This window comes from Podarcis filfolensis (assembly GCF_964270895.1).
Source record: "Podarcis filfolensis genome assembly, chromosome: 5".
NCBI lineage: Eukaryota > Metazoa > Chordata > Lepidosauria > Squamata > Lacertidae > Podarcis > Podarcis filfolensis.
In genome coordinates this window covers 16,336,668-16,363,666 of record NC_139608.1, presented here as the reverse complement: position 1 = coordinate 16,363,666, position 26,999 = coordinate 16,336,668, and the positions used below count along the sequence as shown (strand labels likewise).

The window sequence follows — 26,999 nt, the reverse complement described above, 5'->3', positions numbered from 1 at the left end:
CTCGTGTAATCTCACTGTATACAAGTTGAACAAGTGACAATAAAGTATTTCAAAATTTCAATTTCAATGTTCAGCTGCAAACCAGGAACCCCTTGGAGACAATCTCACCCCTGCCATGAACTTAAGAAACTGCCTTATAAACAAGCCACCCTCTCTCACCTCAACCTTCGCTATGTGGAGAGAATAATTGCCTGTCTTGCCAAGATCAGCTGGCTTTATTGCTGTGTGTGTGTGTGTGTGTGTGTGAGAGAGAGAGAGAGAGAGAGAGAGAGAGAGAGAGAGAGAGATATGCTTGACTGCAGTCTAAATTGAGCTATTAAATGGCTTTTGTTTTAAATTCGTTGCAAATCACATTGAAGTAGCATTTGCTTAGAAAGGCAGGATATAAAACCTAAGATAAAAGCATATATATGTAAAACAAAACATGAAACACTTTGAAGACATGGAAGTGCTATATAAATGCTAGCTGTTATTATTCATCCTCCCTATACCCCTACCTTCCTTGAATTCTGAAGAAACTGATTTACTATTTCAAGATACGGCAAGATTCTTGGACTACATTTTTGTTCTCTGATGTTACCACACCCATTTATTTGTTGTTTTGCTTTTAAGACAGGGCCACCAGCCTCAGTGCCAGCTGATGAGGAGGGCTCAGCAATGTACTGCTGAATGGGCTCCTGGCCACCATCGTAGTTTTCCCAAAATGCAATGCTCCAAACATTCTGTGGAACTGTTGTTTTTCTTTTTTAAAAAAATGGCTGCCACAAAATACCTGGGAAAACTTAAGATGGTGGCCCCAGTCAGTGTCACCGACAACCCCAGGCAGTACCTCTAGGCCAGACAAGCCTTGCTTCTGCCTCTGTTACAAGAAAAAGCACCTACAGCATGGTGCTTGACACACAATTACTGATTTAGCTAGATTCATGTCTATTGATGTCTGTTATAGAATTGCCCCAAAGTGCAATTTTAAAATATCAATGTATGCTATTCCCACTCACCGGTTCTTCATTCTGCTCGCTCTCTGCTCGGTGGTCCAGTTCATGATCCTGTTGTCCATGTGCATTATTGTGGTCTTCTTCCTCCGCTTCATCTGGGTGCTGGTTCTGCCGATCGTAATCTGATCAAAGGCAATTCAGATCATTCATTCAGCCCTCCTTCCATTCAGAAAGGCCGCGTAAGCGGAACACAGTATTTGTAAGCCACGAAAGGAACAGCTTCCATGTGCAATTCCAGACGTATGAAAGTTGGATAATGTGGACAGGGGAAATTTCGGCACAAGAAGATAGAGATGAATGAGCCCCTCCCCTTCTCCACTGGCCATGAAGTCCAGAAATAAGCCAAGCTGGGCCTTACCTGCTTTAAATATGGCCAACCCATTGATTGCATTTTCAATTACACACATGTTTTATTTCAAAGACAGCGTTAAAGACAAGGGTTGGAGAGAACATCACTTACTTTCTTCTTCTTCCTGGGCACCTTGTTCTTCTCCTTGCACAATATCCTGATCCAGGTTGTCGTAATGGGATTGGTGGCTGGAGAAACATTATACAAAGGGGTTAATTCGGATTCACAAGGGGATGTTTATTGTTGTTAAAACAGGGGTGGAGAACCTATTGCCCTCCAGAGGTTGCTGGACTACAACTCCCATCAGCCCCTGCCAGCATGGCCAGGGATGATGATGATGATGATCATAATAATAATAATAATAATAATAATAATAATAATAATAATAATAATTTATTTATACCCTGCCCATCTGGAACATTAAAAGCTTCCCTAAACAGGGCTGCCTTCGGATGTCTTCTAAAAGTTTGGTAGTTATTTTTTCTTTGCTATCTGGTGGGAGGCTGTTCCACAGGGCGGGTGCCACTACCGAGAAGGCCCTCTGCCTGGTCCCCTGTAACCTCACTTTTCACAGTGAGGGAACCGCCAAAGGCCCTCGGCACCGGACCTCAGTGTCCGGGCAGAACGATGGAGGTGGACACGCTCCGTCAGGTATACTGATGATGGGCAATGGGGGTCCAGCAACAACTCAGGGGCACACATCCTCATGAGAAAAGATGGAAGACCAATGCCTGCCATTTGCTCCTTTGTTGGGGTTTGGGCCAGCTAGGCACCTCTTTGTATTACAGAATGTGTTGGTGAGGAAGGTAGCCTTCCCCCATTGCGGGCTGCACCTCCCACTTTACATGTTTTGCCACAGCAACACAATGCACCCATGCGGAAGTACAGGGCCATTGCTAGCTGCACTGTGAGTGTGAGATGGCAAGAGAGGGTGCTCTTTCATGAGTGGGAAGAATAACCCAACCCAGGACACCAAGTGAGTGCGCCCCCCCCGCCCAGAACACACACACCTGTTCCCAGAATCCTCTGCAACGTGCAGGGTTTCCATGAGGGGAACTGTGATAATGAATTCAGACTGGAGAGATGCATGTATGCAAAACCTATTGCTTTGAATGGCTGGAATGTTGTTCACTGTACAAATGCTAATAATAATAATAATAATAATTTCTTTATACCCCGCCCATCTGGCTGAGTTTCCCCAGCCACTCTGGGCGGCTCCCAATCGAGTGTTAAAAACAATACAGCATTAAATATTAAAAACTTCCATAAACAGGGCTGCCTTCAGATGTCTTTTAAAGATAGAATAGCTGCTTATTTCCTTCACATCTGAAGGGAGGGCGTTCCACAGGGCAGGCGCCACTACCGAGAAGGCCCTCTGTCTGGTTCCCTGTAACCTCACTTCTTGCAATGAGGGAACTACCAGAAGGCCCTCAGCACTGGATCTCAGTGTCCGGGCTGAACCATGGGGGTGGAGACGCTCCTTCAGTGCTTTGAAGGTCAGCACCCACTATTCCACCTACTAGGCTTGCCCACCACTGGCATGTGGCCCCTGCAAGACTTCCCTAGAGGGAACGTGGCCCTGAGTCAGGAAAAAGATCCCCTGCTTTAAGGCAATATAATGCAGAAAGGATTCCTGACGCTTGAAAAGCCAGTTTGTAGGTGCCCATGGCGAACGCCATTTTCTAAATGATTGCTGTCAGGACATGGCGCAGGTCAGGGAATGGCCCGCATCTTTATCCTGCTCCACTGGCAGCAGTGGAGAAGTGGCTCGGCCTGCACCTCCTCATGGGTAGCATATCAGCAGCCTGACCCCCCACAAAGGCCCTGACCTCCCAGCAGGAGTTTGAAGAAAGCACCAGAAGCTTCCAGAAGGTTCTGGCAATTCTAGTCACTGTCAAAGTCTGAGGCAACCTGAGCTAACCTCCTTTCTCAGAGGCCGACAGGAGCCAAAAGTGCATTTTAGAAAGATAACCTTAGGCGGTGTTTAAATTGCTCTTCGCCCTGCTCTGCCTGTCTGCGCAGCGTCAGCTCTCGCTCCTGAAGCTGCTGCTGCCGTAGCAACTGCTCTTGTAGTCTCCCCTGGTGCAGAGACTCCTGGTGTTCTCTGAGGCGATTGGCCTCCTCCGCTCGCTGGACGGCCAGCCGCTGTTGTTCCAGCTGCTCCTCGTAGGCAGATTTGTATCGGGTTATCGTCTTCACCTTCGGTGGTTCCTGGGCCAAGACAAATAGCTTAAAGTAAAGACCTAAGTAAGAAAAGGCTTAAGTAAATAAAGGCAGAACGAACCGCAAGAGCCGTAGCTCAGTGGCAGAGCATAGGCTTTGAATGCAGAAGGCCCTGGGTTCAATCCCCATCACCTCCACTAAAAAGAAACATGTAAAAGAAACATGTAACCTGTTGCAAGAGCCTGGAAGCCACTGCTAGTCACTGCTGGGCTATACAGACTGAGGATCTGGTGCCAAATAAGGCTGCTTCCCAAGTTCTAATATCTTGCTAAGTGCACCAGCTCCTGAACTGAAAGAACCTGTTCCACACTGAGAATCACAAAATTGTAGAGTTGGAAGGGACCTCTATGGTCGTCTCAACCAACCTCCTGCAATGCAGGAATCTCAACTAAGGCATCCATGACAGGTGGCCATCCTACCTCTGCTTAAAAACCTCCAAGGAAGGAGAGCCCATCACTTTCTGGGTCATCGTGAGGATTAAAAAAAAGGGGAAAAGGGGATTAACGCCTCCCTGAGGGGGAGAAAGGGAGAATGAAATATTGCAAATAGATTAAAACAGTAGCCTTTTGGCCGCTGTTTTGGCCAGGACCCTCCTTTATCAATGAGATCAAAGCATTTCAAGCGTTCCACCACCACTTCTTCCCCAAATCTCAGAATCCCTTACTTCCATAGATGATAGGACCTAGAATATTGGAGGGAAATGACAGGTGGGTACCCAGTCAGGAAGAGGGCTTGAAATAAAACCTAACTCACACTCTCTCTCTCTCACTCACTCACTCACACACACACACGGGAAATTTGGGATGCTTTTAGCCAGGAAACCCTCTAAAGTTGGGCAGGAGCCCCAGGGGAAATACATTTCACGTAACGATTTGAGCATCAGCCAAGACTCTGGGCTGAGGGACACTCGTGAGCTCTAATGAAGCTTGAAATACAGGATGACTTTGTTAGTCAGATAAACACCAACAAGGTCCTGGGCTGAAACCAAAGGAACAAGCAGATTTTTGCACCCCTGAGACATGACCCAGAAGGCAGAGCCATCTCTCCGAGATTCTATTTACAGCTCTACACAAAACATGACCTGCATGCACTGTACCCTTGAGATGCTCAGTTCCTTGAGGCAGGTTGCATGCAAAATTAAAATGGCCTGTCAAAATATTAGGGCACATCTGGATGCAAGGAAGAGCGCTCTGGACTCACAAAGGTAAATGGCAAGAACAGATTCTGCCATCAAACGCAAATATACTGCCTGCAGATTACATACAATTTGTAAAGGGCTCTTTTATTATATTGCCGATTTTATTTTTAATGATGTTTCCAGCTGGACTAAAAGCCTTAACAAATTTAATTGACAGGAAGTTGCCTTATAGAGAGCCAGACCAGTGGTCCACCTAGTTCAGTACTGTCTACATTACTGTCTTCAGCTGGTGGGTTAAGGTCCTGCTAGTGGGTCACAACCTGATCCAAGGTGGGTCACAGCAGGAGCACCGCCACCATGCAAACATATTGTAAAAGGTTGAGATTTGGGTCCCCTAAATGAAAAAGTTGAGAAATGGGTCCCCTAAATGCATGTTTTAGACAGCATCTTAAAAAGCAGAGACATCACCTTGCCAACAAAGGTCCATATAATTAAAGCCATGGTTTTCCCAGTAGTGATGTATGGAAGTGAGAGCTGGACCATAAAGAAGGCTGATCGCCGAAGAATTGATGCTTTTGAATTATGGTGCTGGAGGAGACTCTTGAGAGTCCCATGGACTGCAAGAAGATCAAACATATCCATCTTAAGGAAATCAGCCCTGAGTGCTCACTGGAAGGACAGATCGTGAAGCTGAGGCTCCAATACTTTGGCCACCTCATGAGAAGAGAAGACTCCCTGGAAAAGACCCTGATGTTGGGAAAGATGGAGGGCACAAGGAGAAGGGGACGACAGAGGACGAGATGGTTGGACAGTGTTCTCAAAGCTACCAGCATGAGTTTGACCAAACTGCGGGAGGTAGTGGAAGACAGGAGTGCCTGGCGTGCTCTGATCCATGGGGTGACGAAGAGTCGGACACAACTAAACGTCTAAACAACAAAATGCATGTTTGGGTTAAAAGTGCGTCCTGGGTCTGAAATGTTTGAAGATACCTGGCAGCAGATCTCCAAGGTTTCTGACAACGGTCACCCCTCTGGTGATGTCAGGAATTGAACCTGAGAGTTTCTGCATGCAAAACATGTTCTCTACCACTGAGCTATGGCCCTCCCTCCCAGTGAGAGAGTCACTGCAGTGCGCCTCACAGTGCATATGTATGTATGTATGTGTATACATGCATGCACACACTCATATAATACTCATATAATGCCTGGGCCAGGAAGCAACACAATGCTGGAAAGAAAAGAGTGTCCGATCAGCTTCATTGACATAACCAGGCCCAAAGTCCCTTCTGGCTCCTGACCACGATTCCTGTTGCCTACACCACTTATGGCATGCATGATGCAGGCTGCTTGCCCACGAATTAAAGATGAATAAATGTTCCGGCTTCTGCCTCTGCCAGTAATGCAGCTGGATTTCAAATCGAGCACCAGCTAAGGTGACAGTCTAAACAAGGCAGAGGATGAAGAGAAGAAACAGGGTGGGGTGCCTGCTATTTAAGCACACAAAAATGTGTTTCGAAAAAGGAATCTAGAAATTCGCTCTGGCTTCCAGTGTCCTGGGGGGTGATGAATGTGATTTCTTTTTTGAAAGGTTAATAGAGAGATCGTGCAACAAGTTGCTCCCTCCCCCCCCACCCCTCCTCGCTTGCAAATTTTAGAAATGGGAAGACAACTAGTGTTACCAACTGCATCCGTCACACAGCACATCGTATTCTGTAAGATATAGCATGCACTGCATTTCAAAGTGGCACGATTCCCTTTCCAAAGTGTGGCCGGAGCTGCGCACATTCAATTAATCAACAGGGTGACAGCGACAGCATCACACTGGCAGGCTCCATCCCTTGCCCTTTGCAAATTGCAGCACACCGCACCGGTCATGGTATGTGCAGTGCCCCAGCCTCCGTTCTGAAAGGGCTTGTTTGTGACTGGCAAAGCAAAACTAGCTATAAATTGTTTCAAGCCCCCTCTCTCTCTCCCTGCTGCTTAAATTGCAATTCCAAACTGACTTACTGGGCAATGAGTCCCGATAGATTTAATGGGGCTTATTTCCTAGCTGGTGTGTTGAACAGTGCAACCCCGCTGAACACAGAGGGGTGCTATTACTATGCAAAGCATGACAGTGCTCTTATTTATGTGTCTATTTCACCAACAGCTCACCTCCGAATGATGGTGTTCGCCCAGGGTGTTGGCTTCTTCCTCGTCAGCCTGCCCTTTCTCCTTCCATTCATGGTCCAAGTTGCCTTGGTCAAGATCCTCTGTCAAGCGTTCAGGCTGCCCAGCTTGCTCCATCTCTTCCTCCTCAAGTTCCTTCTTGTGCTCCTCTGCAACCTGTTCCACACGTTGCTCCTCGTCTTCTCCTGCCTCTTGCTTCTGCTGAATATTGAGCTCCCGCGGCGGGTGACCTTCATTGGCTTTTCTTTCAGGATGAAATGGCTCCGCTCTGCCTTCTCTTCCTTCCAAGTGGATTCCTCTGTTGGCTTCTTCTCCCCCCAGTGGCTGATCACCATTTAGCGTAATCTGCAACAGTGCAGAATATTAAACATCAAATGGCCCATTGCAAAGACTCTGCTGCTGATTTATTTTATTTTATTTTTTAATATAGAGAGACTTCTAGCCCGTCCCTCTAAGTGCTTCTGAACCACTCAGGGCAGCTTGCAACAATTAAAAAAACCTGCAACATCATGAAACACAACTAAAATATGTTCAACACACAATAAAGCAAGATATGAAAACGTACAACAAAGGCAAGGAGAACAGAGGAAACATGAGCTTTAAAGTGGATACTTAGCAGTGTATCCACTTTGATATCCCGCTACCCGAAGGAGTCTCAAAGTGGCAAACATTCTCCTTTCCCTTCCTTCCCCACAACAAACACTCTGTGAGGTGAGTGAGGCTGAGAGACTTCAGAGAAGTGTGACTAGCCCAAAGTCACCCAGCAGCTGCATGTGGAGGAGCGGAGACACAAACCCGGTTCACCAGATTACGAGACTACCGCTCTTAACCACTACACCACACTGGCGTAGAATAAAATCACAGAATCATAGAGTTGGAAGGGACCCTGAGGGTCATCTAGCCCAACCCCCTGCAATGCAGGAATCTCAACTAAAGCATCTTTATTTCTTAAATGTGATAGGCTAAGAATGGGGGATTTGTGGCATGGGCCATGGCTTCTTGCCTGCCTGGTTTGCTTCCCCAAAGCATGTGGCTGATCACTGGTGGTATAATTGCCAGACTGCACAGACCTAAATGTTCAGCAAAGCAGTTCTCCTCTCCTTAGAAGTGTGGGCATATATCCAAGGGAAAAGTTCGCGCAACAGGCCGGCCTGTCGGCTGCCAAACGCTCAGAGAAGTCAAAGCTTTCCTATCACCCCACCATCGCCCATGAGCACAACATATTCCAGCGGAGGCAGCTCACACATTCAGTTGTGAATCAGAGCTGAGATTCTTCAAGGGGATGGGACATCAGTTGGCAGACACCCAGGTGTGAAATCAGCCCTAAGAAAAAAGGATCTTATTTTGATTTCGGAAATGCTCCAATTAGAGTTCAGCTGCCTGCGCAAATCCTTCACGTTTGAACTGCCTGCAGTTTCTGCTTCATGTCAAGTCACCCTGCGATGGCAGCATTTATGGAACCCGTGTCTCCCAACATGTATCGCCAAGAGCTCGGGGTTGATGCTTAGTGTGTTGTTTTTATATAAATAGATCAGAGACGGCCCGTCATTGTACTTGACTCTTTCTTTGTTTCATTATTTTTTAATGAGAATAATAACCGGATTTACCCTTTTTACATAAAAAAGTGCCGCATGCAAACAAGATGACACCAGGGGGTTTAAGCTGCTTTCTTTTGCTCAAACTATAATGATGTGACATTTGGAAAGAGCAAAGATCTTCCATGCTTTATTAAGCGCAAGGATTCACAAAGGAGCCATTGCTCAACACACGTATGTGGCCATCCGTATGCGAAGCCAGCAAAGGATGCAAACATTTGCTTGCAGGCTAATCTTAAGGGAGACAAGCCTTTGCCTACAATGAACACAGAACGGACATGAATTGCCAGGTGAAGCAGATCTGCTACACTACCTTCCCAGCAGGTGGGTCATTGTTGCTTACCAAAAGAAGGGAGAGTTGGTGGGAGGTTAGTGGGATGCAAACCCTGGTGCCTTGCACCTCCCAGTAAGCAAATTTGATGAGGGGGCGCTCATCAATTCTGCAGATGACACCAACCTGGGAGGGGGAGCTAACGCCACTGAAAACAGAATCAGGATTCAAGACGACCTTAACAGAATGGAGAACTGGGCCAAAGCTAACAAAATGCCTTTCAGTAGGGACAAATGTAAGGTTCTACGCATAGGAAGAGCCAGCTGCACAAATATAAGGTGGGGGACGCCTGTCTTGCCAGTAGTGCACGTGAAAAGAGATCTAGGGGTCTTAGTATGGATGGATGGCGGCTAATGGATTGAGGTTGAATCCTGACAAGACAGAAGTACTGTTTTGGGGGGACAGGGGCAGGCAGGTGTGGAGGACTCCCTGGTCCTGAATGGGGTAACTGTGCCCCTGAAGGACCAGGTGCGCAACCTGGGAGTCATTTTGGACTCACAGCTGTCCATGGAGGCGCAGGTCAATTCTGTATCCAGGGCAGCTGTCTACCAGCTCCATCTGGTACACAGGCTGAGACCCTACCTGCCCACAGACTGTCTCGCCAGAGTGGTGCATGCTCTAGTTATCTCCCGCTTGGACTACTGCAATGCGCTCTCGTGGAGCTACGTTTGAAGGTGACCTGGAAACTACAACTAATCCAGAATGCGGCAGCTAGACTGGTGACTGGGGACGGCCGCCGAGACCACATAGGTCTTGAAAGACTTACATTGGCTCCCAGTACATTTCCGAGCACAATTCAAAGTGTTGGTATTGACCTTTAAAGCCCTAAACGGCCTCGGCCCAGTATACCTGAAGGAGCGTCTCTGCCCCCATCGTTCTGCCCAGACGCTGAGGTCCAGCGCTGAGGGCCTTCTGGCGGTTCCCTCATTGCGAGAAGCAAAGCTACAGGGAACCAGGCAGAGGGCCTTCTCGGTAGTGGCGCCCGCCCTGTGGAACGCCCTCCCATCAGATGTCAAAGCAATAAACAACTACCTGACATTCAGAAGACATCTTAAGGCATTTTAAGACATCAGGGAAGTTTTTAATGTGTGACATTTTAGTGTATTTTTGGTCTCTGTGGAAGCCGCCCAGAGTGGCTGGGGAAACCCAGACAGATGGGCAGGGTACAAATAATAAATAATAATTATTATTATTATTATTATTATTATTATTATTATTATTATTAGATCACAAGCTTAACACGAGTCAACAGTTAATGCTGCTCTAGGGTGCATCAACAGAGGTCTAGTGTCCCAGTCAAGGGAAGCTGAAAAGTGCTGGGTGAAGTGGCTGCAGCAGCCGAAACCATCTTCATTTTCCCAGAATGCCACTGGGCCCAGCAGCACTGAACATCGTGAAGGCTGCAGCAGTTATAGCTGCAGTGATTCTCTACAGAGCATCGGGACCTGAAAAATTGTTTTCAAAAAGGGAGGCTGGCATCAGCCACGGTGGACCCTCCAGAACTTATTTGCTGCAACATGCTGAGCATCAAGGCCAGGCCCATGAGGGGATCACGATTTTTATGCTGTTTTTATATTGCTCAGTATCGATTTCTGTTTTTGAAGTATTCTGTGCAAGTCACCTTGAGTCTTTCGGGGATCCCTTGAGATCAAAAGTTCAGGATACCGAGACCATAAATAAATTAAGCATTCAAATCCCAGGAAGTCAGCTTCTGTGAGTCTGCTATGAACAGTTTAAACATATGAAACTAACAAATCTCACCCCCCCCTCTTGTTGGCAAATACCATCTATCTAACCAATAAGAAGCTTTTGCAATGCTAGACACAGATTTTGCTCAGCAACAGCCAAGGGTACCACACAGGCTAAATTAGATCTACCACCACCATTACTAAAAATGGAAATAGCAAAAAGGGCAATGTGGGAGCTGCTCCAGAGTTCTAGCCAGCCAGCCATGCCTTCTCCCCAATAATCTTTTCCATTTCTCTTCTTTATCCCATCTTCCAATTGCTTGACATTCCCATTTTGGTGTAGGAATCTCCGGAAGCCAACAAATGAATTATCTGCGGCCCATCACTTTGAATAGTCACAGCAAACCATGGTTTCTCAACTAAAGCATCCTTAACTGTGGTTTAGTGTGATGCCTAAATTGAGTTATTGTCTGTCGTTCTCAATTTCTCCCCTCCTGCTTGTAACGTGTAATACTGACCTTCCTTGATAGATTATTGTAATAATTGCTGAGATAATAGAGTGGTACCTCAGGTTACAGACGCTTCAGGTTACAGACTCCGCTAACCCATAAATAGTACCTCGGGTTAAGAACTTTGCTTCAGGATGAGAACAGAAATCGTGCGGTGGCGGCGCAGCAGCAATGGGAGGCCCCATTAGCTAAAGTGGTATCTCAGGTTAAGAACAATTTCAGGTTAAGAACGGACCTCCAGAACGAATTAAGTTCTTAACCTGAGGTACCACTGTATATGGAACCCTTTCTGAACACTGAAAAGCACACTATATAAATGTTAATCACCGCCATCAAGGAAGATGACTTGGCCAGTCAGCCAATATTACCTCCTTCTGCTCTTCCGCCATATCAGGGCCATGTGCTTTGGCGTCCCCTAGAGGGGAAGGCGCTGATGTCACCGGCAGGACATGTTGATGCTCAAAATTTTCTGGCTTCTGGAAGCTAGGCATCTTTTTGAGCGTGTCCTTCAGCTGTCTGTATTCCTCCACCTGGGACTAGAATTCAAATGCAACCATTAGATATCACTGTCAGATGAACCGCTTCTTATTAAAAACTGCAGGGAAGCTGGAGGCTCCGAGGCAAGTTGGGTATTTTAGCTAAACATGCACATCCGATCAAAAACGCCCATGTGCTAAAGCGAGATCTTTTCTATGCGCCAGAGTGCGCCAATTTAATACATTACAGCAGGCATGCAAAGTCTAGCGTAAAATCCCCACAGCCCAGAAACGGGGATTAGTTTTTCATGCCACGCAGAAGAGGAACAGAACTGTCAGAAGTGAATTATTACATTTCCTTTCAACCCGTTTTTGAGGGGGCTGGGGAGGGAAATCACAAGCAGGGGGAAAGTCCCATGAACTGAAAAGATACAACTGAAAGAGAACAACCGAATGAGTGTGTGTGATGAACAATCACAAGCATCTCTTCAAACGCTTGCAAGAAAACTGGCTTCCCGTTCTTAATGGAATTGTCCAACATATGATGGAAATGAATTTATCTGGAACAAAGGTGTAGTGTTATTTCATGGGTGGTTCACTAAAACAAAATACGCGGTGGACCAACACACTTTCCACATTGAGGCAGCATCACATGGCTGAAAGGCAAGAGATGTGATCCTACCCTTTCCAGCTTAAAAGAGATTTTGGGTGTTCACTGCTGAAGCTGCCACACATGGCTGCCCCATTCATAATTGTCTTCCCCATCAAGCAAGGGCAGTAGCACCATGCAGATGGGCCAGCTCTGCCTACGACCTTTGTATGGCATGTCTACATCATCATTTCCCCTACATGCAATGCTCAGGCAGTGAGCGCTGTTCCTAACGTAGCCAAAACAGCACAAGAACACAAGTAGAGCCTGACGGATGAAGCCAATGGCCCGTCTAGTCCAGCATCCTATTGGCCGCAGAAAGCCAACCAACTGTAGGGACAGGAAAAAAGAAAACTGGGGCCAGGGGGGTTTCAAGTTGGAGGCTGGAGACAGTCAACAATTTCAGAAGAGTTCAGCAGGTTAGTTTCTAGGCGAGAATGCAAGTTCTTTTCTTTGGTCTCATGGCTGCCTTTAGAAAAACGGAACCTACTCAAAAAAGCCTATGAACCTAAAGGATTTTGGGGTAGGGGGTTATGCCATAGAGAGCACAGTCTCCATCACACTGCTGGTTTCATCTCCGAAAAAGGACACCATACACATCCAAAGCGGAGAAACTCCATCCCTGTCAACAAGAAGTTTGAAACACACTGGAAGCTCTCCCTCTCCCTCGGTGTGTACATCCAGCACACACAACCCACCAAGTGGTGTTTGTAAACTTATCACGGTGCAACTCAAACCAATAACCTGGAGCATCCCCCAAACCCCAGCAGGGTTGCGCCCGCAATGCCAAACAACAAGGCTGAGGGTGCTCTCCAAAAGGTATACGAGTGCCCACTCAAAGGACCTCTTTAATATCTGCTCTGCCTTATGACGAAACAGTTTCTCCCACTCAACCGGCGCAGAATCAGAAAAACCACCCTTCACCAAGGTCAGATCACTGGACCATCTACCCAGCGCTTTTCCAGGATCTTGGGCAGAGGTCTCTCTCCCACCCTTTGCATCACCTTCTCCTTTTAAAAACTGGAGACAAATGGGATTGAACCTGGGACTTTGCATGTAAAGTCTGCAGTCTACCACTGAGATCTGGTGCTGCCTTGGAGTAAGTTTGAACGGCAAGAAGCCCCTTGGTAAACAACTGTCTCAAGTTCTTTGAGCTCCTAAAAAACAGTAAGGTTTTCTTCCCCTGCTTAAGCGTCCTGCCAACCCCCCCCCCGCCCCCGCTTTATCCTATGCAACTCAAAGCTCATCATCCATCCCCTGGGTCACTTTTAAAGTTGTATTGCTTCAATACACTTTGCGTGGGGCGGCCTTTGAAGACAGTCTGGAAACTGCAGCTAGTTTAGAGCCCTGTGCCTAGTTTGCTAAAACGTAGGTGCCAGGCAAAAAAAGACGTTCCTTTACTATTAACGCAAGCACTTTTAAAATAAAAAAATTAAAACAGACTGGTGTTCTTGTCTATATGAGGTGCTGTTAGTACCTGAGTTTATTTTAAACATGCTGTATTGGTTTGTACACTTTGTTTTATTATCATCATCACCACCACGAAATTGTACTCCCCCCGCAGTTGCTACTTTTGCTAGCCTCTCTGGGAAACACACCTCAATGCTGAAGGGGGATATTAAATGATGCAAAGCCCTAGCCAAGCCACTAACCTCACCGGGTGGTGAGGGCCAAGTTGCAATCTCTTGACTTCTCTCGCAGGGCTGCTCAAGGATAAAATGAGATAACCCTGAAGCTCCTTGGAGGGTGAAGGACACACGTCACGAGGAAATTAAAAACAGACAAGTATAGCCCAGCACTCGGAATACCATGTGGAACAACGACAAATCACCTAGCCAATCACCTCCAGGGTTTCAGGCAGGGGTTCTTCCCAGCCTTACCTGGAGTTCCCAGGGACTGGGACCTTCTGCATGCCAAGCATGTGTCCCAGCACTGAGCTACCGCCCTTCCCCTTCGCTGTGCCACAGGTCTCCCATAGAAGCTTTGCTAGGTGCTTACAAGACGCTGTCTGCAGAGAAAAGGGCTGTAGCTGAGTGCACTCGAACCCTGGTGAGGGCTCATCATCGAGCCTGCCTAGTGGCAGTGAAGGCAGAGCGGAAAAGAAGGCTTCCTTTGCTGCCTCCATTGCATCCTCATTGTGCCATCAGGCAGAGCTTTTCTGGGTAGCACGGGGCCTTTTACAGTCTGGCCCACAGGAGGTGGCAGAACCGACAGTAGCTCGCTGTGACTTGATAAAATCGCTTGCATCTGCCAGGACCTTTAAGGTAAAGGTAAAGGGACCCCTGACCATTAGGTCCTATAGCGAACGACTCTGGGGTTGCGGCGCTCATCTTGCTTTATTGGCCAAGGGAGCCGGTGTACAGCTTCCGGGTCACGTGGCCAGCATGACTAAGCCACTTCTGGCAAACCAGATCAGCGCATGGAAATGCCGTTGACCTTCCCACCGGAGCAGTACCTATTTATCTACTTGCTCTTTTTGGTGTGCTTTCGAACTGCTAGGTTAGCAGGAGCAGGGACCGAGCAACGGGAAGTCACCCTGTGGCGGGGATTCGAACTGCTGATCTTCTGATTGGCAAGTCCTAGGCTCTGTGGTTTAACCCACAGCGCCACCCACATCCCACAGGACCTTTACTCCGCTCCTATAAAGGTAAAGGTAGAAGACCCCTGGGCGGTTAAGTCCAGTCAAAGGCGACTATGGGGTTGCAGTGCTCATCTCACTTTCAGGTCGAGGGAGTCGGTGTTTGTCCACAGACAGCTTTCCAGGTCATGTTACCAGCAGGACTAAACCACTTCTGGCACAACGGAAAACTGTGACGGAAACCAGAGTGCACAGAAACATTGTTTACCTTCCCGCCACAGCGGTACCTATTTATCTACTTGCACTGGTGTGCTTTCGAACTGCTACGTGGGCAGGAGCTGGGGCAGAGCAACAGGAACTCACCCTGTCAGGCGGATTCAAACAGCCGACCTTCTGATCGACAAGCCCAAGAGGCTCAGTGGTTTAGACCCGTGTCCCAGAGAGACTATAATTCCTCTTACAGCAGAGGAATGTGATGGAGTGTCCAGAGCGTTGCCTAGTCCTGTTATATTGGATGCTTTTGTTGCATGTGTGGGTTATGGGTTTGCTTTGTTCTTAATATGTATTTTGTGCATTCATTTTGTATTTTTATGCTTTGATCTGCCTCGAGACCTTCAGATGAAGGGTGGTATACAAATTGAATAAAATAATAATAATAATAATAATAATAATAATATCATCTCCTTTGCATGCGGAAGATCTCAGGTTATATCCCCAGCAAATCTAAGTAGCAGTGGGAACACCACTGTCTCTGAAATCCTGGAGAGCCACTGCAGGTCACTGTAGACACAATACCGAGTCAGAGAGACCGGTGTTCTGACTCCTATGTTGCAAGTCCTTAGCACAAATTTGCATGAGCTAATTTATACGCACAGGTGCTGGCTAAGGTCTCTGAGCAAACTGAGATGGAAGGTGGCTGGGGTCTCGCCAGAACTGTACTCTGCAGAATATTCAGCAGCCCTGCAAACGAAGTCACTTTTTAAAAAGGGGGGTGGGAAGGTGTATACGATCCGGGGGGGGGGACCAGTGCGAAAGCTCCAGGGGCTCAGGCCCCCCAAGGCACACCCTCACGGCCCCGCTGTATAGAAGCCGTAGCTTGTAGCCTCCTGGACAGGAAAGAAAGATGTGGTTTTTATCCATATATGCATGCATTCACTCGAGCCCATAATGGAGCTGTCAAGAAACAAAAACAATTTACTACGCTATAATTTTGGCAGAGCAGAAATCCTTCGAAGCATGCATTTCTTACCCTGAGAGGGCAGCTGGTTGTTAACCGGAGATCCCCACCCCCCACCAAAGGCGTGCATGCATAAAAGTTGTGGTCAGCAGAAATAAAAAAAGAGGGAAGAAATGTTAGGAAGGTTTTTTTTAAATAGACGAAAACAAAAACACCATTCATTAAGAGCAGGGTGGATGCAAAGCCATTTTCTTGGCTGACCTGCGCAGCTTCTAGCGCACTCTTGTGTTCTTCCAGCGTCACTACAAGCTGGTCATGTTGAGAGATTAAACTCTTATGCTGCAGCTACACAAAAGAAAACGCCACCATCAAGGTTGATCCCAAATGCACTTCATCAGACACGAAGAAATAATCTTAGGATTGCGAGCAGTTTAACTGATTCAGAACCTGCCTTTTTGTGTGTGTGTTTACATCTTACCAACACTTCAGTGAAGTTGTCTTTTTGTGCAGAAAGAACTATAGTTTTTGCCTCTTGTGCTGCCCCTGTGTTTTGGCTTTGGACTGCGACCCGGTCCCCCCCCCCCCTTTTATAGCCCCTGTGAATGGATTTGGGTCTGCTGAATTTGGTTTCATCTAAAGCAGGACATTATGCAAATCTGCCATTATTGCTCCCTGAGACAAAGAAAGAGCGGTTGGAAACCATTTTGAATCAAGATGGCAGACTGAGCCATTCTGAACTGCCTTGGTTTTAACCAAACATGGCAGGAAACCAGCAATTTCATTACTCATTTATAAACCTCAGCATTTCTTTTGGCTTCTTAGAATTCCCAAGCAACACTGGGTACTTCTTCCCTGGTCTGCTACCTATTTTGGAAAGTTGTTTGCTGGTTTGCTGTGCATTTCAACACCACTTAAGCTACCACAACCAAATTTTACGTGGTGGTTCCTGAGATCAACGAGCAAGGTTTTGTGCATGCTTGGATTCAAAATGGACAGCGTTCTGGATCAATTTAGTAGGCTGAATCTTTCAAAACTGTAGTAATTTCAACCACTGGTTTCAAAATTGCACTGATTCTTGGGTTTCTTAGAATTTCCAGGCAATGCCAGGTTTGAGGCTGCTAGTAAATAATTAAAAAGTAATAACAGCATGTTTGTGCACGCATTTAAGAAAAATATACCCATCGCACCTTTCCTTCCATTAAACAAGAAAAGATCTATTTGCAACCATCATCTTATTTTCCCAGTTGCAAGCAAGGAGATTTTTCTCTCTCCCTGCCCCCAACTCCTGCCTTGGGAGGCCCAAGTTCTTACCTTCACATCTTGTAGCTGAGTATGAATATCTTGGTGGGCTTTCCTCAGCTGCCTGTTCTCTTCTCGCAGATTATACATGGATTCTATTAAAAATTCAGCGCAAACAAGAATTGATCCGACAGATTTATACATGGCAGAGAGAGACACAGAGCATCCTAATTATTCACGAATTTAAATATTTGCAGTCAAGTCCTAATGGAAGCTGAGTTAATGCCAACACGGGTGGCAATTCCAGGGAATGGCCCGGCCCCTCTTCCCCCTCCCCAAAATTTAAATCAAGTAACACAATGCTGTACCTTTCAGCTTGGAGAGCTCCTGCTCTTTCTCTTGCTGTAACTCCATATATTTTTCCTTGTGATCATTGACCACTCTGTTGAAGTCATCTCCCTGCCTCCTGTGTTCCTCTTCCAGGTCTGCGTGCTGCTTCCTCAGTTCTTCATGCTGGCTCTGCAAAAAGGAGAGGGGGCAGACAAGACACATCACAAGGAATTATCTGACCAGCTGACAACTTATGTATTTGGACGTTCAGGGCAACCCCATCCCAGGATGAGAGTATGGTTTAACATAGGCCTGTGGAATTTCAATACTGCCATGGAGTCGTCTGGTGAAGATGAAAACCATTAGTAGCATCAACCTTGGGTTAGTGCTGATGGGAGTGTTAACAATGCCTTGATTTGGACATAACGCTGAACCATGGTTTACCCTTCCCTCTCCACTGGTTCATCCTTTTCAAGCTCCAAAGTAAACCATGGTTAGTTTCACACAGGAAGTGGATTTTTCCAATGTCTTCCTTGCAACCATACCATGAAGGAGAGGGGAAGGAGTAGCATAACTGGCATAGCACTAAATTATTATTTCTTCATTACGTGCAAACCAGATCAGTGATTCAATCTGAATCTTGCCAATGTTGTAAAGTCCTCTGATAGGTCTGTTACCACCTCAGATTGTAGGTGAGGCAGATCGCTGCTTCAGAGTGTTCCCCAAGTCAAACACTTCTCGGCAGCTACTGGGGTACACATGTTCAAGAACAGTTTAAAATTTTGCACACAATCACAGGGAAGCAAACATTCTGCAACCAAGGCCTTCTCATGACACCCAGAAGGTCTATTGGTGTCGGAGACATCCATTTCCCAAAAATGCCAACTAGGACTGGAAGCCAAATGTTGTCATCTTTTTCTAACTCCCCTGTTAAGACAGGATGCTTAAGAAGATGCATGTATCTACCTTCAACATCTGGTGTTGCACACTCAGTGCTCCATATCTGCTATTGGAATCTTGCTGCAAAACAAAAAGAGTAATATATAGTTAGCTGACATACTCAGCAGCTTCCTGCATAGCTATAGTACCTCTCTGTAAATTATAATACTAGGAAACTCTGAACTTGCCCATGGATCTACTTATAGGGCTGTCCACGTATCAGGCATGCAGGGCACAGGACATCTTCAGGTTGCAGATTTCCCACGAACAACAGGCCAACTTTAACACCCCCAAGATGGAGATGAGGCAGAACACAGAAGAGTAGAGGAAGTTTATAGGTCCTTTTAGTTCACAACGGACTGTACTGACTGATAGTAGTTTCATGCCCAGCCCAACTTAGTGATGCCAGGGCTTGAACCCAAGACATCCTGAGGCAAAGCAGATCCTCCGCCATTGAGCTACAAAGGTTTTTATTAGACATCCCAGCATCCCTCTCCACCTTCAGAACAGGCAAGTTGCACTTCCCCTTTGTCTCCATGTCTGTAGGAAGGGAATCAAAAGCTCCCACTGTTTAACTTCAAGCATCCAAAAATCGCCCCCTCCAAATTAAATTGGTCTGGGGGAAAAACACTTTTTCTGAACCAAGATACGGACCCAGCAAATCTACCAGGGGAAACCTCAGTAACCATTGGATAGCCTTATCCTTTGTGAATTTGTTTAAAAAGACTCCTTAAGCCTCGTAGGACAAGTCAAACTCCAAGTAGTCTTACTTCTTGTGAATTATAATTATGTATGTTTTCCTTTTTCTTTATACCTTGGAACAGGTTAAATGTTAAGAGCATTCATAACTCTATTATCAGTTCAGCTTATGCAATAAGCAGAAACATCTTGTTCATTACTTCTGCACACTTACCCTTCCTTTATTTAGTGTTTCTTGTGCTTCTAATTTATAAACAAGAAAGTCTAAAAAACAAAAAGGAAGAGAAAATGATGTTAAAAGGCTAAAGTCTATTTATATTTATAAGCTCCATCTATACAGCTATCAGGGCGGCATGCAATGTGTTTAAACATTTAAAAGGCATACAATAAATCAACTGCAAAAACAATAAAACACATCCAAGAGACAAAGTCAAAACATCTCTGCATACAGGTGGTAGCAGTCTAATCTGCTATATCCTTAATTAGGAAGATGACTTGCTAATTGGAAAGATGGCCTAAACAGGCTGAACAATGAAACCATCTTGCTGTTTTGAGGAAGAAACCTTCTGCATCTCTCCCCCCAGACAAAAGAAACGCAGAAAATCTCTTCAACAATACAGCAAGGTGAATTCATTGTTCATCTCCGTTTAGGTCATCCATGATCAAGAAAGACAAATTCAAGAGTCCCTCTGGGTATCTCAGTCCAATGAAGGCGTTGTTCATTAATCATAGCACTGCATTATTTTAGTTGGTATAATGATGTCCCATTCAGAGTAGCCCCACTAAAATTAACAGACATTGTTAACTTAGGGCCATTAATGTCAATGGGTCTTCTCGTGAGCTGAATACAACCTATTGCTACGGATTCTGCTGAGGCTGTTGGTTTACATGTTCAGCTACTAGGAGAGTCTTCTTCACGCATTTGTTGTGCACACGTAAAGAGGCAAGTAAGAGAACCTGGGACAAAACCAGGTCTCCACAATTATGCTGCATGCATAGACACAAGCAACACATAATCCATGTTAGTGGGAAGGTTTACTTGTCCTCAGGGTTTCCAATATGGAGATAGGAACCCTGATCAACCACAGACCCATTTTGACAAGTGGGCGGGGCGACTCACCTGTCAATCGCCTGACATCATGGGATGCCAAGCCTGAAACCCACCACTGGAATAAGGAAATACCAGGACTGACTTATTAAGCCTCAGAGATGCAGTGGTATCTCAGAAGTGCCAACATGACCCAGAAAGCACAGCCCTAGCCGAATGAGCAATGGTTATAATGGGATGCCAGGAGACACTGTTACCTGAATTATGCCATAATCTGCAAAGAGTGTTTGCCTATTGTTCTGAGTACTGGCCAGGAAATATATCCATAGGTATTAACTGTAGAAATATAAATGTGTTTTTGAGTGCAAGAACCAAACTTTAGTTTGGGAAAACACTCATATAGTCAGATGGAGTTTTGTTGCTGTTGTCCTTATCCACTAGATGGCAGTAAAAACTCATTAAGAAACTCCAGAGATTTGATCGCTCCAAAGCAAAATAGCCAATTCTTATTTTCAAAAATGTTTGGCAAAGCACAACCTATTTTAAAGGAGTCTTGAAAACCGCGATGGCCCTGAATGCAACACAGTGTTCCTGTAATAACAATACAAGTAGGAACAACATTTCTCCTGCTTCCTATCCTTTTTCTTTTTGTGAAAAGTAAAATCTTTTACCTTCTTTTGCTTTCTTATGTTCAAGCCTTTCTTTCTGCAAAGATTTTTCTAATCTTGACCGGTGCTCATATACAACTGAAAAAGGGAAAAAATCAATAAACTGGATGTAAATGAGGAGTAGTTCAACAGGTAACAAAATGTGTGTGTGTGTATCCATTTTGAAAACATAATAAAAATAAAAAATGGATGTACAAGGAATAGGAGGGAAGGAATCATTAACAAAATCAGCAAAAGAAAGTTCTCAGGAACTATCAGTGAAGTTGCACAAACCATGCAATTTGTGCATCCACAATGTGGTCTTTGGGAAATTACAGGTTGCATGCATCCATGTAGCCAAAAGCTTGCCAGTTGGTCTTTAATCGATGGAAGATGCTGTAGTTCCATGGCAGAGCATCTGCTTAGCAGGTTAAATGTCTCGGGATTCAATCCAAGGTTCATCTCCAGCTAGGGTTGGGCAAAACTTTTGTCAGAAATCCTGGAGATCTGCTACCAATCTGCGTTAATAACACTGGGCTAGATGGACTAATGGTGTGACTCAGTGTAAGGCTATATTGGCTTGCCCGTGTATGCATATTTGCACGCGCACACAATATTTCTCCCCCTGCTGGAGAAGCTGAATATTCTTCAGGAGCAGTGTTCGAAACTCCCATTGTTTGTGGCGCATTTTGCGACAGCAAATTTCATTAGAGCGAGCAGTTTCTGAGCTCTGGGTGCAGTACTGCGCCTAAGATTTCAGATTAAAACTGCACAGTGGAAGGAAAGGAGGACCTTTTTCTGCCTCCCTACTTCCAGCTACTCTCTGAAGACTGGAGAAGAGACCCTCTGAAGAATATTAGGGGGTGGGCAGGGGAAGGACTAGACCATGTGAAAAATGAACATAATATTTTAGCTGCAGTTCATTCATTTTCAGCTTTGTATACTTGTTATAAAAAGCGCACCTAGACATTCCATTGTTGCACCCATAACCTAGGTTTAAGGTGCCTTTAGCTCCTAGCTTTCATATCTCAGTTTCTAACACTGTTCAGAAGTTAGTTTCAGGTAGAACTTTCACACCACGTTCCTCACAGATGGAGAGAGTTCAGCTCCAAAGCCTCTTTCATAAATCACCTCCATAAACACATGGAAGCAGGAGTGAGATCATGCTGGTGGGAGCCCTGCTCCAAACATTGCCACCCCTTACTTTGTGTGCCCCATGCTCAGATGTGTGCATGAAGAGCAGGTGATCTGAAAAGAGGCACCTATGCACACACACCTGTAGGTACGCAATGTATTATTAGTATTACATTTATTCATGTTCCACTAATTTAAGATGGGTGTATTGTGGTGACTGCATTTTTAATGTGACTTGATAGGTTGGTCCTTTCCCCAGCCTGTCACTTTTCTTTGCTATTATACATCAATAAAAATAAGAAGTTGTTTTTTAAAAAAATTCGGTGGGGCTTACTCCCAGGTAAGCAGGGTTAGGAATGCAAATGTAGTCCACCTTTACAACCTGATAGCATTACAAGAACAAACCATATGTGTTAACCATTTGCATGAACTTCCTTTCTTTAGCTTTCCGGTGCATTTTGAACTCACATAATTGGGTCCCAAGGGTCATCTAGTCCAACCCCCTGTAATGTGGGGAATCTCAGCTAAAGCATCCATGGCAGATGGCCGCCCAACCTCTGCTTAAAAGCCTCCAAGGATGGAGAGTCCACAACTTCCCGAGGGAGACTGTTTCACTGTCAGAACAGCTCATACCACCAGAAAGTCTTTTCGTATGTCTATTCGGAATCTGCTTTCCTGCAACTTGAAGCCACTGATTCGAGTCCTACCTTCCAGAGCAGGAAAAAACAAGCTTGTTCCATCCTCCATGTGACAGCCCTTCAAATATATGACAATGGCTATCATATCTCCCCTCAGTCTCCTCTTTTCCAGGCTAAACATACCCAGCTCCTTCAACCGTTCCTCATAAGGCTTGGCTTCTAGACCCTAGAAGGGCCAAAGCTGAGTGGCAGAACATTTGCCTTGCATACAGAAGGTCCCTAGATCACCAGCATCTCCAGGTAGCACTGAGAAAGACCCAACTGCTGCCAGTCAGTGTAGACAATACCAAGTCTGTCTGTTTGCTTCTTCATTAGATTTCTTTCCCTTCTTTCCACCAAGAAGCTCAAGGTCACAGCATGAATGACTTTCCCCCTCCTCATTCTGTCCTCACAGCAAGCCTGGGAGGCTAAGAGACAGTGAATTGACTCATGGTCACCCAAGGAGCTTCATGACACAGATTAGATTTGGACCCTGGTCTCCCAGATCCTAGTCAGACACCTTAACCATTACACCACACTGGAGTTCAATGGACAAATGATATGGTATAAGGCAACTTCCTATTTTCAGAAGACAGGATGAGGTCATTAGGGTGCTAAGACCTTTTCGCAATCCTCACGCAGATTACCGTACCGCCTGGTTTCAAAAGACGTAGCTTTTTGAAACTGTCTAAACTGAAAGATGCTGCAATCATTTAAAGATTCCAGATGTGTGTGTTTTAAAAACGCATATAATGGAAGCTGTTTTCCTCCCCTTCTGCTTATGTACATAGTGCAATGCGGGAGGGAAAAGGGATACGAAGGTCTGGCATTATAAACAGGGAAAAATCAGTTGGCAGCAGTCAATGGCGGCCCAAAGGGATGATAAACCTAATCACACATCAACACACAGTCAATACATGCCAAGTGAACTAGCAATAAATCAAGAAAAGTCAGAATTATCTTCAATCTGATTATGCATTCTTTCCACCCTTTAATTGGAGCATGGGCGAGGGGAGAAAAAGAACACAATGGAATTGAAAATTAAAAGCCTTTTTCTTCCCCCACCTCTCTGCCACAACCCCCCCCCCAGTAGATGTGACTTGATTGCAAATTATCATATTGTGTGAATAATTCACTCAGCGATTCTTAAGTAAGGGGGATGGGGGGAGTCACAGAACACCCCAAGATGTCTGATTGCCTCCAAGTTAGACAGGTGTATGAAACCCTGGTGAGCCGCTGCTGCCAGTCCGTGTGGACAATACTGAGGTGGTTGGAACAATGGTCTGATGCAGTACCAGGCAGCTTCCTAATACTGTCTTATCTGCTTGATGTAGGGTAACTCTGTGGTATGAGCAGGTGCAATCCTTGACATCTCCAGAGGGACTGCCCTCTGTCTGAAATTCCAAAATTCCCAGTTCATATAGAAGGGGAAGAAATGGAGGCAGTGAGAGATTTTACTTTCTTGGGCTCCATGATCACTGCAGATGGTGACAGCAGCCACGAAATTAAAAGACGCCTGCTTCTTAGGAGAAAAGCAATGACAAACCTAGACAGCATCTTAAAAAGTAGAGACATCACCTTGCCAACAAAGGTCCGTATGGTAAAAGCTATGGTTTTCCCAGTAGTGATGTATGGAAGTGAGAGCTGGACCATAAAGAAGGCTGATTGCCGAAGAATTGATGCTTTTGAATTATGTTGCTGGAGGAGACTCGTGAGAGTCCCATGGACTGCAAGAAGATCAAACCTATCCATTCTGAAGGAAATCAGACCTGAGTGCTCACTGGAAGGACAGATCCTGAAGCTGAGACTCCAATACTTTGGCTACCTCATGAGAAGAGAAGACTCCCTGGAAAAGACCCTGATGTTGGGAAAGATGGAAGGCACAAGGAGAAGGGGACGACAGAGGACGAGATGGTTGGATAGTGTTCTCGAAGCTACGAACATGAGTTTGACCAAACTGCGGGAGGCAGTGGAAGAGAGGAGTGCCTGGCGTGCTCTGGTCCATGGTCCAACTCATGAAGAGTCGGACACGACTAAACGACTAAACAACAACAACAACAACAAGGTAGAGGGACCAATGGTCTGATTCAGTAGAGGCTGTGTTCCTTCAACAGCATACGGCCCAACTATCTGAAAGGCCACCTCCTTTCCTACTGGGGTTAAGGATAGCAAAGAAGGCCCTGTTGAAAGGCACCTAGTATTTTCCTTATATAGCTTCCATCGTATGTTGTAGATGCACCTCTTTACAGTTAAGCCTTTTGACAGTTAAGGGTGGTATCCAATGCAGAATAACTTCCCCACTCCCCGTGATGGCTGCTCTCTGTCTCCAGTCAAAGGCAGTAATGTTTCTGAGTCCCAGTGGCTGGAGACTATGGCGGGTTTTTTCTTCTTCTCGTGCTCAGGTCCTGCCTGCAAGTTTCCTTGTGTCCTCTGTAAGAACAGAATACTGGACTAGATGGGCCATTGGCTCTTCTTATGTTCTCCCCCTGCAGCTTTCCCCAATCTATTGTAGAGTGCGGAAAACCACAAGATTTAGGAGTTGCTTGGAGAGAGGAGAAAAGGGGTGCTTAGCTGTGAAACTATAAATTCATGCACTAACAGAATGAGTTACTGCTTTGGATACAGCCTGTCAGGGAACTGCCATCAGAACAGAGACAGGAAGCAGAGGGACAGTTGTGTTACAGGAAGCCTCCGAAAATCTTGCAAAGCAGTTCCTCTTCCGGGGAGGAGGAAAGCCCCACCTCCAGTGGGGAAGAGGTGAAAGGACCAGAGGATGCTGGTGGGCAAAGCTGGCCAGGAGGGAAGCACGCCCCTTCCGTTGCCCACCCTGCGCAGAAATCTAAAGCGCAAAGAGGGAAGGAAAAGGCTGGGCGTAACGAAACTTTTATGTTGGGGGAGGTCCAGGAAACAAGCACTCCCGGATTCTGCTAGCGATTGAGGCAGACATGAACTCTGGGGCTCTGCACTGTAAATAGTTTTGCAACTAAATAAAACCTGTAAAAGACAGGTCGGAATTCTGCCTGGTTACTCGTGAGAAACCACCTTTGCCATCTGACACAACCCTAAGGCATTTTGTTTTACAGGACCCCCAACTTTTGTTGAATCTCTATTGTTCTGGTTTGAGCTGCGATGCTTCATTGCCGTATTTGTTTTTATTACTGCATCTTTCATTGTTGTAACCTTCCCTGTGGTGAAGGACCGCTAAGAAATCTTATAAAAAAGTACAGAGGACACGGGCGGCGCTGTGGTCTAAACCACTGAGTCTCTTGGGCTTGCCGATTGGAAGGTCGGCAGTTCAAATCCCCACAACAGTGCTGAGCTCCTGTTGCTTGGTCCCAGCTCCTGCCAACCTAGCAGTTCGAAAGCATGCCAGTGCAAGTAGATAAATAGATACCACTGTGGCAGGAAGGCAAACAGTGTTTCCATGCGCTCTGGTTTCTGTCACGGTGTTCCGTTGCACCAGAAGCAGTTTAGTCCTGCTGGCCACATGACCCGGAAAGCTGTCTGTGGACAAACGCCGGCTCTCTCAGACTGAAAAGCAAGAAGGGCGCTGCAACCCATCGTCACCGTCGACTGGACTTAACCATCCAGGGGTCCTTTACCTTTTACTAGGGGATAAAGCGAAGGGTACTAGTCATGACGGGACGTGGGTGGCACTGTGGTCTAAAGCACTGGGCCTAGGGCTTGCCAATCAGAATGTTGGCAGTTCGAATCCCAGTGATGGGGTGAGCTCCCGTTGCTCGGTCCCTGCTCCTGCCAACCTAGCAGTTCGAAAGCACGTCAAAGTGCAAGTAGATAAATAGGTACCACTCCAGTGGGAAGGTAAACAGTGTTTCCATGCGCTGCTCTGGTTCGCCAGAAGTGGCTTCATCATGCTGGTCACATGACCAGGAAGCTGTACGCTGGCTCCCTTGGCCAATAAAGCGAGATGAGTGCCGCAACCCCAGAGTCAGTCACGACTGGACCTAATGGTCAGGGGTCCCTTTACCTTTACTAGTCATGACAGCTGAATGCTACCTTCAGGATCAGAGGAAGCATGACTCTGAGTACAAGTTCTCTGGGAAACAAAAACAGATGACAGACATTGTCCTCATGCCCTGCTTGTGGGTTTCCCATAAGCACTTGGCTGACCAATGTGCTGGATTTGACAGGGCTTTGGTCTGACCCAGCAAAGCTCTCATATTGTTCTTATGACCTGACGTTGCAAAGAAAATGAGATGTGGTGTTCTGAACCATATTCCCCAATAATAACCCAGAGGTCGCATCCTCATTCTTCCTTGGTTCTCCCCATTGACTTCAGCGGAATTTAAGCAAGCTTAAATGTGCCAGACGGCAGCCTCCAATTTATTAAATTCCATCTCAGAGGGTGGTTTGTATTCATTTCACTTACACAACAGCCCTATCTTAACT

At 46.0% G+C, this 26,999-nt stretch overlaps 1 protein-coding gene across 1 annotated transcript in view; it reads right to left on the bottom strand.

Moving 5' to 3' along the window:
* The window catches only part of GOLIM4 (golgi integral membrane protein 4), a 56,924-nt gene that overhangs the window by 9,900 nt on the left and 20,025 nt on the right, over positions 1 to 26,999 (bottom strand). Inside the window, exons 2-12 of the mRNA XM_083613256.1 lie at positions 20,803 to 20,877; positions 19,298 to 19,347; positions 18,412 to 18,465; positions 17,484 to 17,634; positions 17,188 to 17,270; positions 16,138 to 16,221; positions 11,365 to 11,532; positions 6,859 to 7,218; positions 3,317 to 3,555; positions 1,456 to 1,532; positions 999 to 1,117 (exon numbers count right to left, since the gene is read on the bottom strand). Coding sequence (XP_083469382.1) covers positions 999 to 1,117; positions 1,456 to 1,532; positions 3,317 to 3,555; positions 6,859 to 7,218; positions 11,365 to 11,532; positions 16,138 to 16,221; positions 17,188 to 17,270; positions 17,484 to 17,634; positions 18,412 to 18,465; positions 19,298 to 19,347; positions 20,803 to 20,877 — 1,460 coding nt within the window. The remainder of the gene's footprint in view (positions 1 to 998; positions 1,118 to 1,455; positions 1,533 to 3,316; positions 3,556 to 6,858; positions 7,219 to 11,364; positions 11,533 to 16,137; positions 16,222 to 17,187; positions 17,271 to 17,483; positions 17,635 to 18,411; positions 18,466 to 19,297; positions 19,348 to 20,802; positions 20,878 to 26,999) is intronic.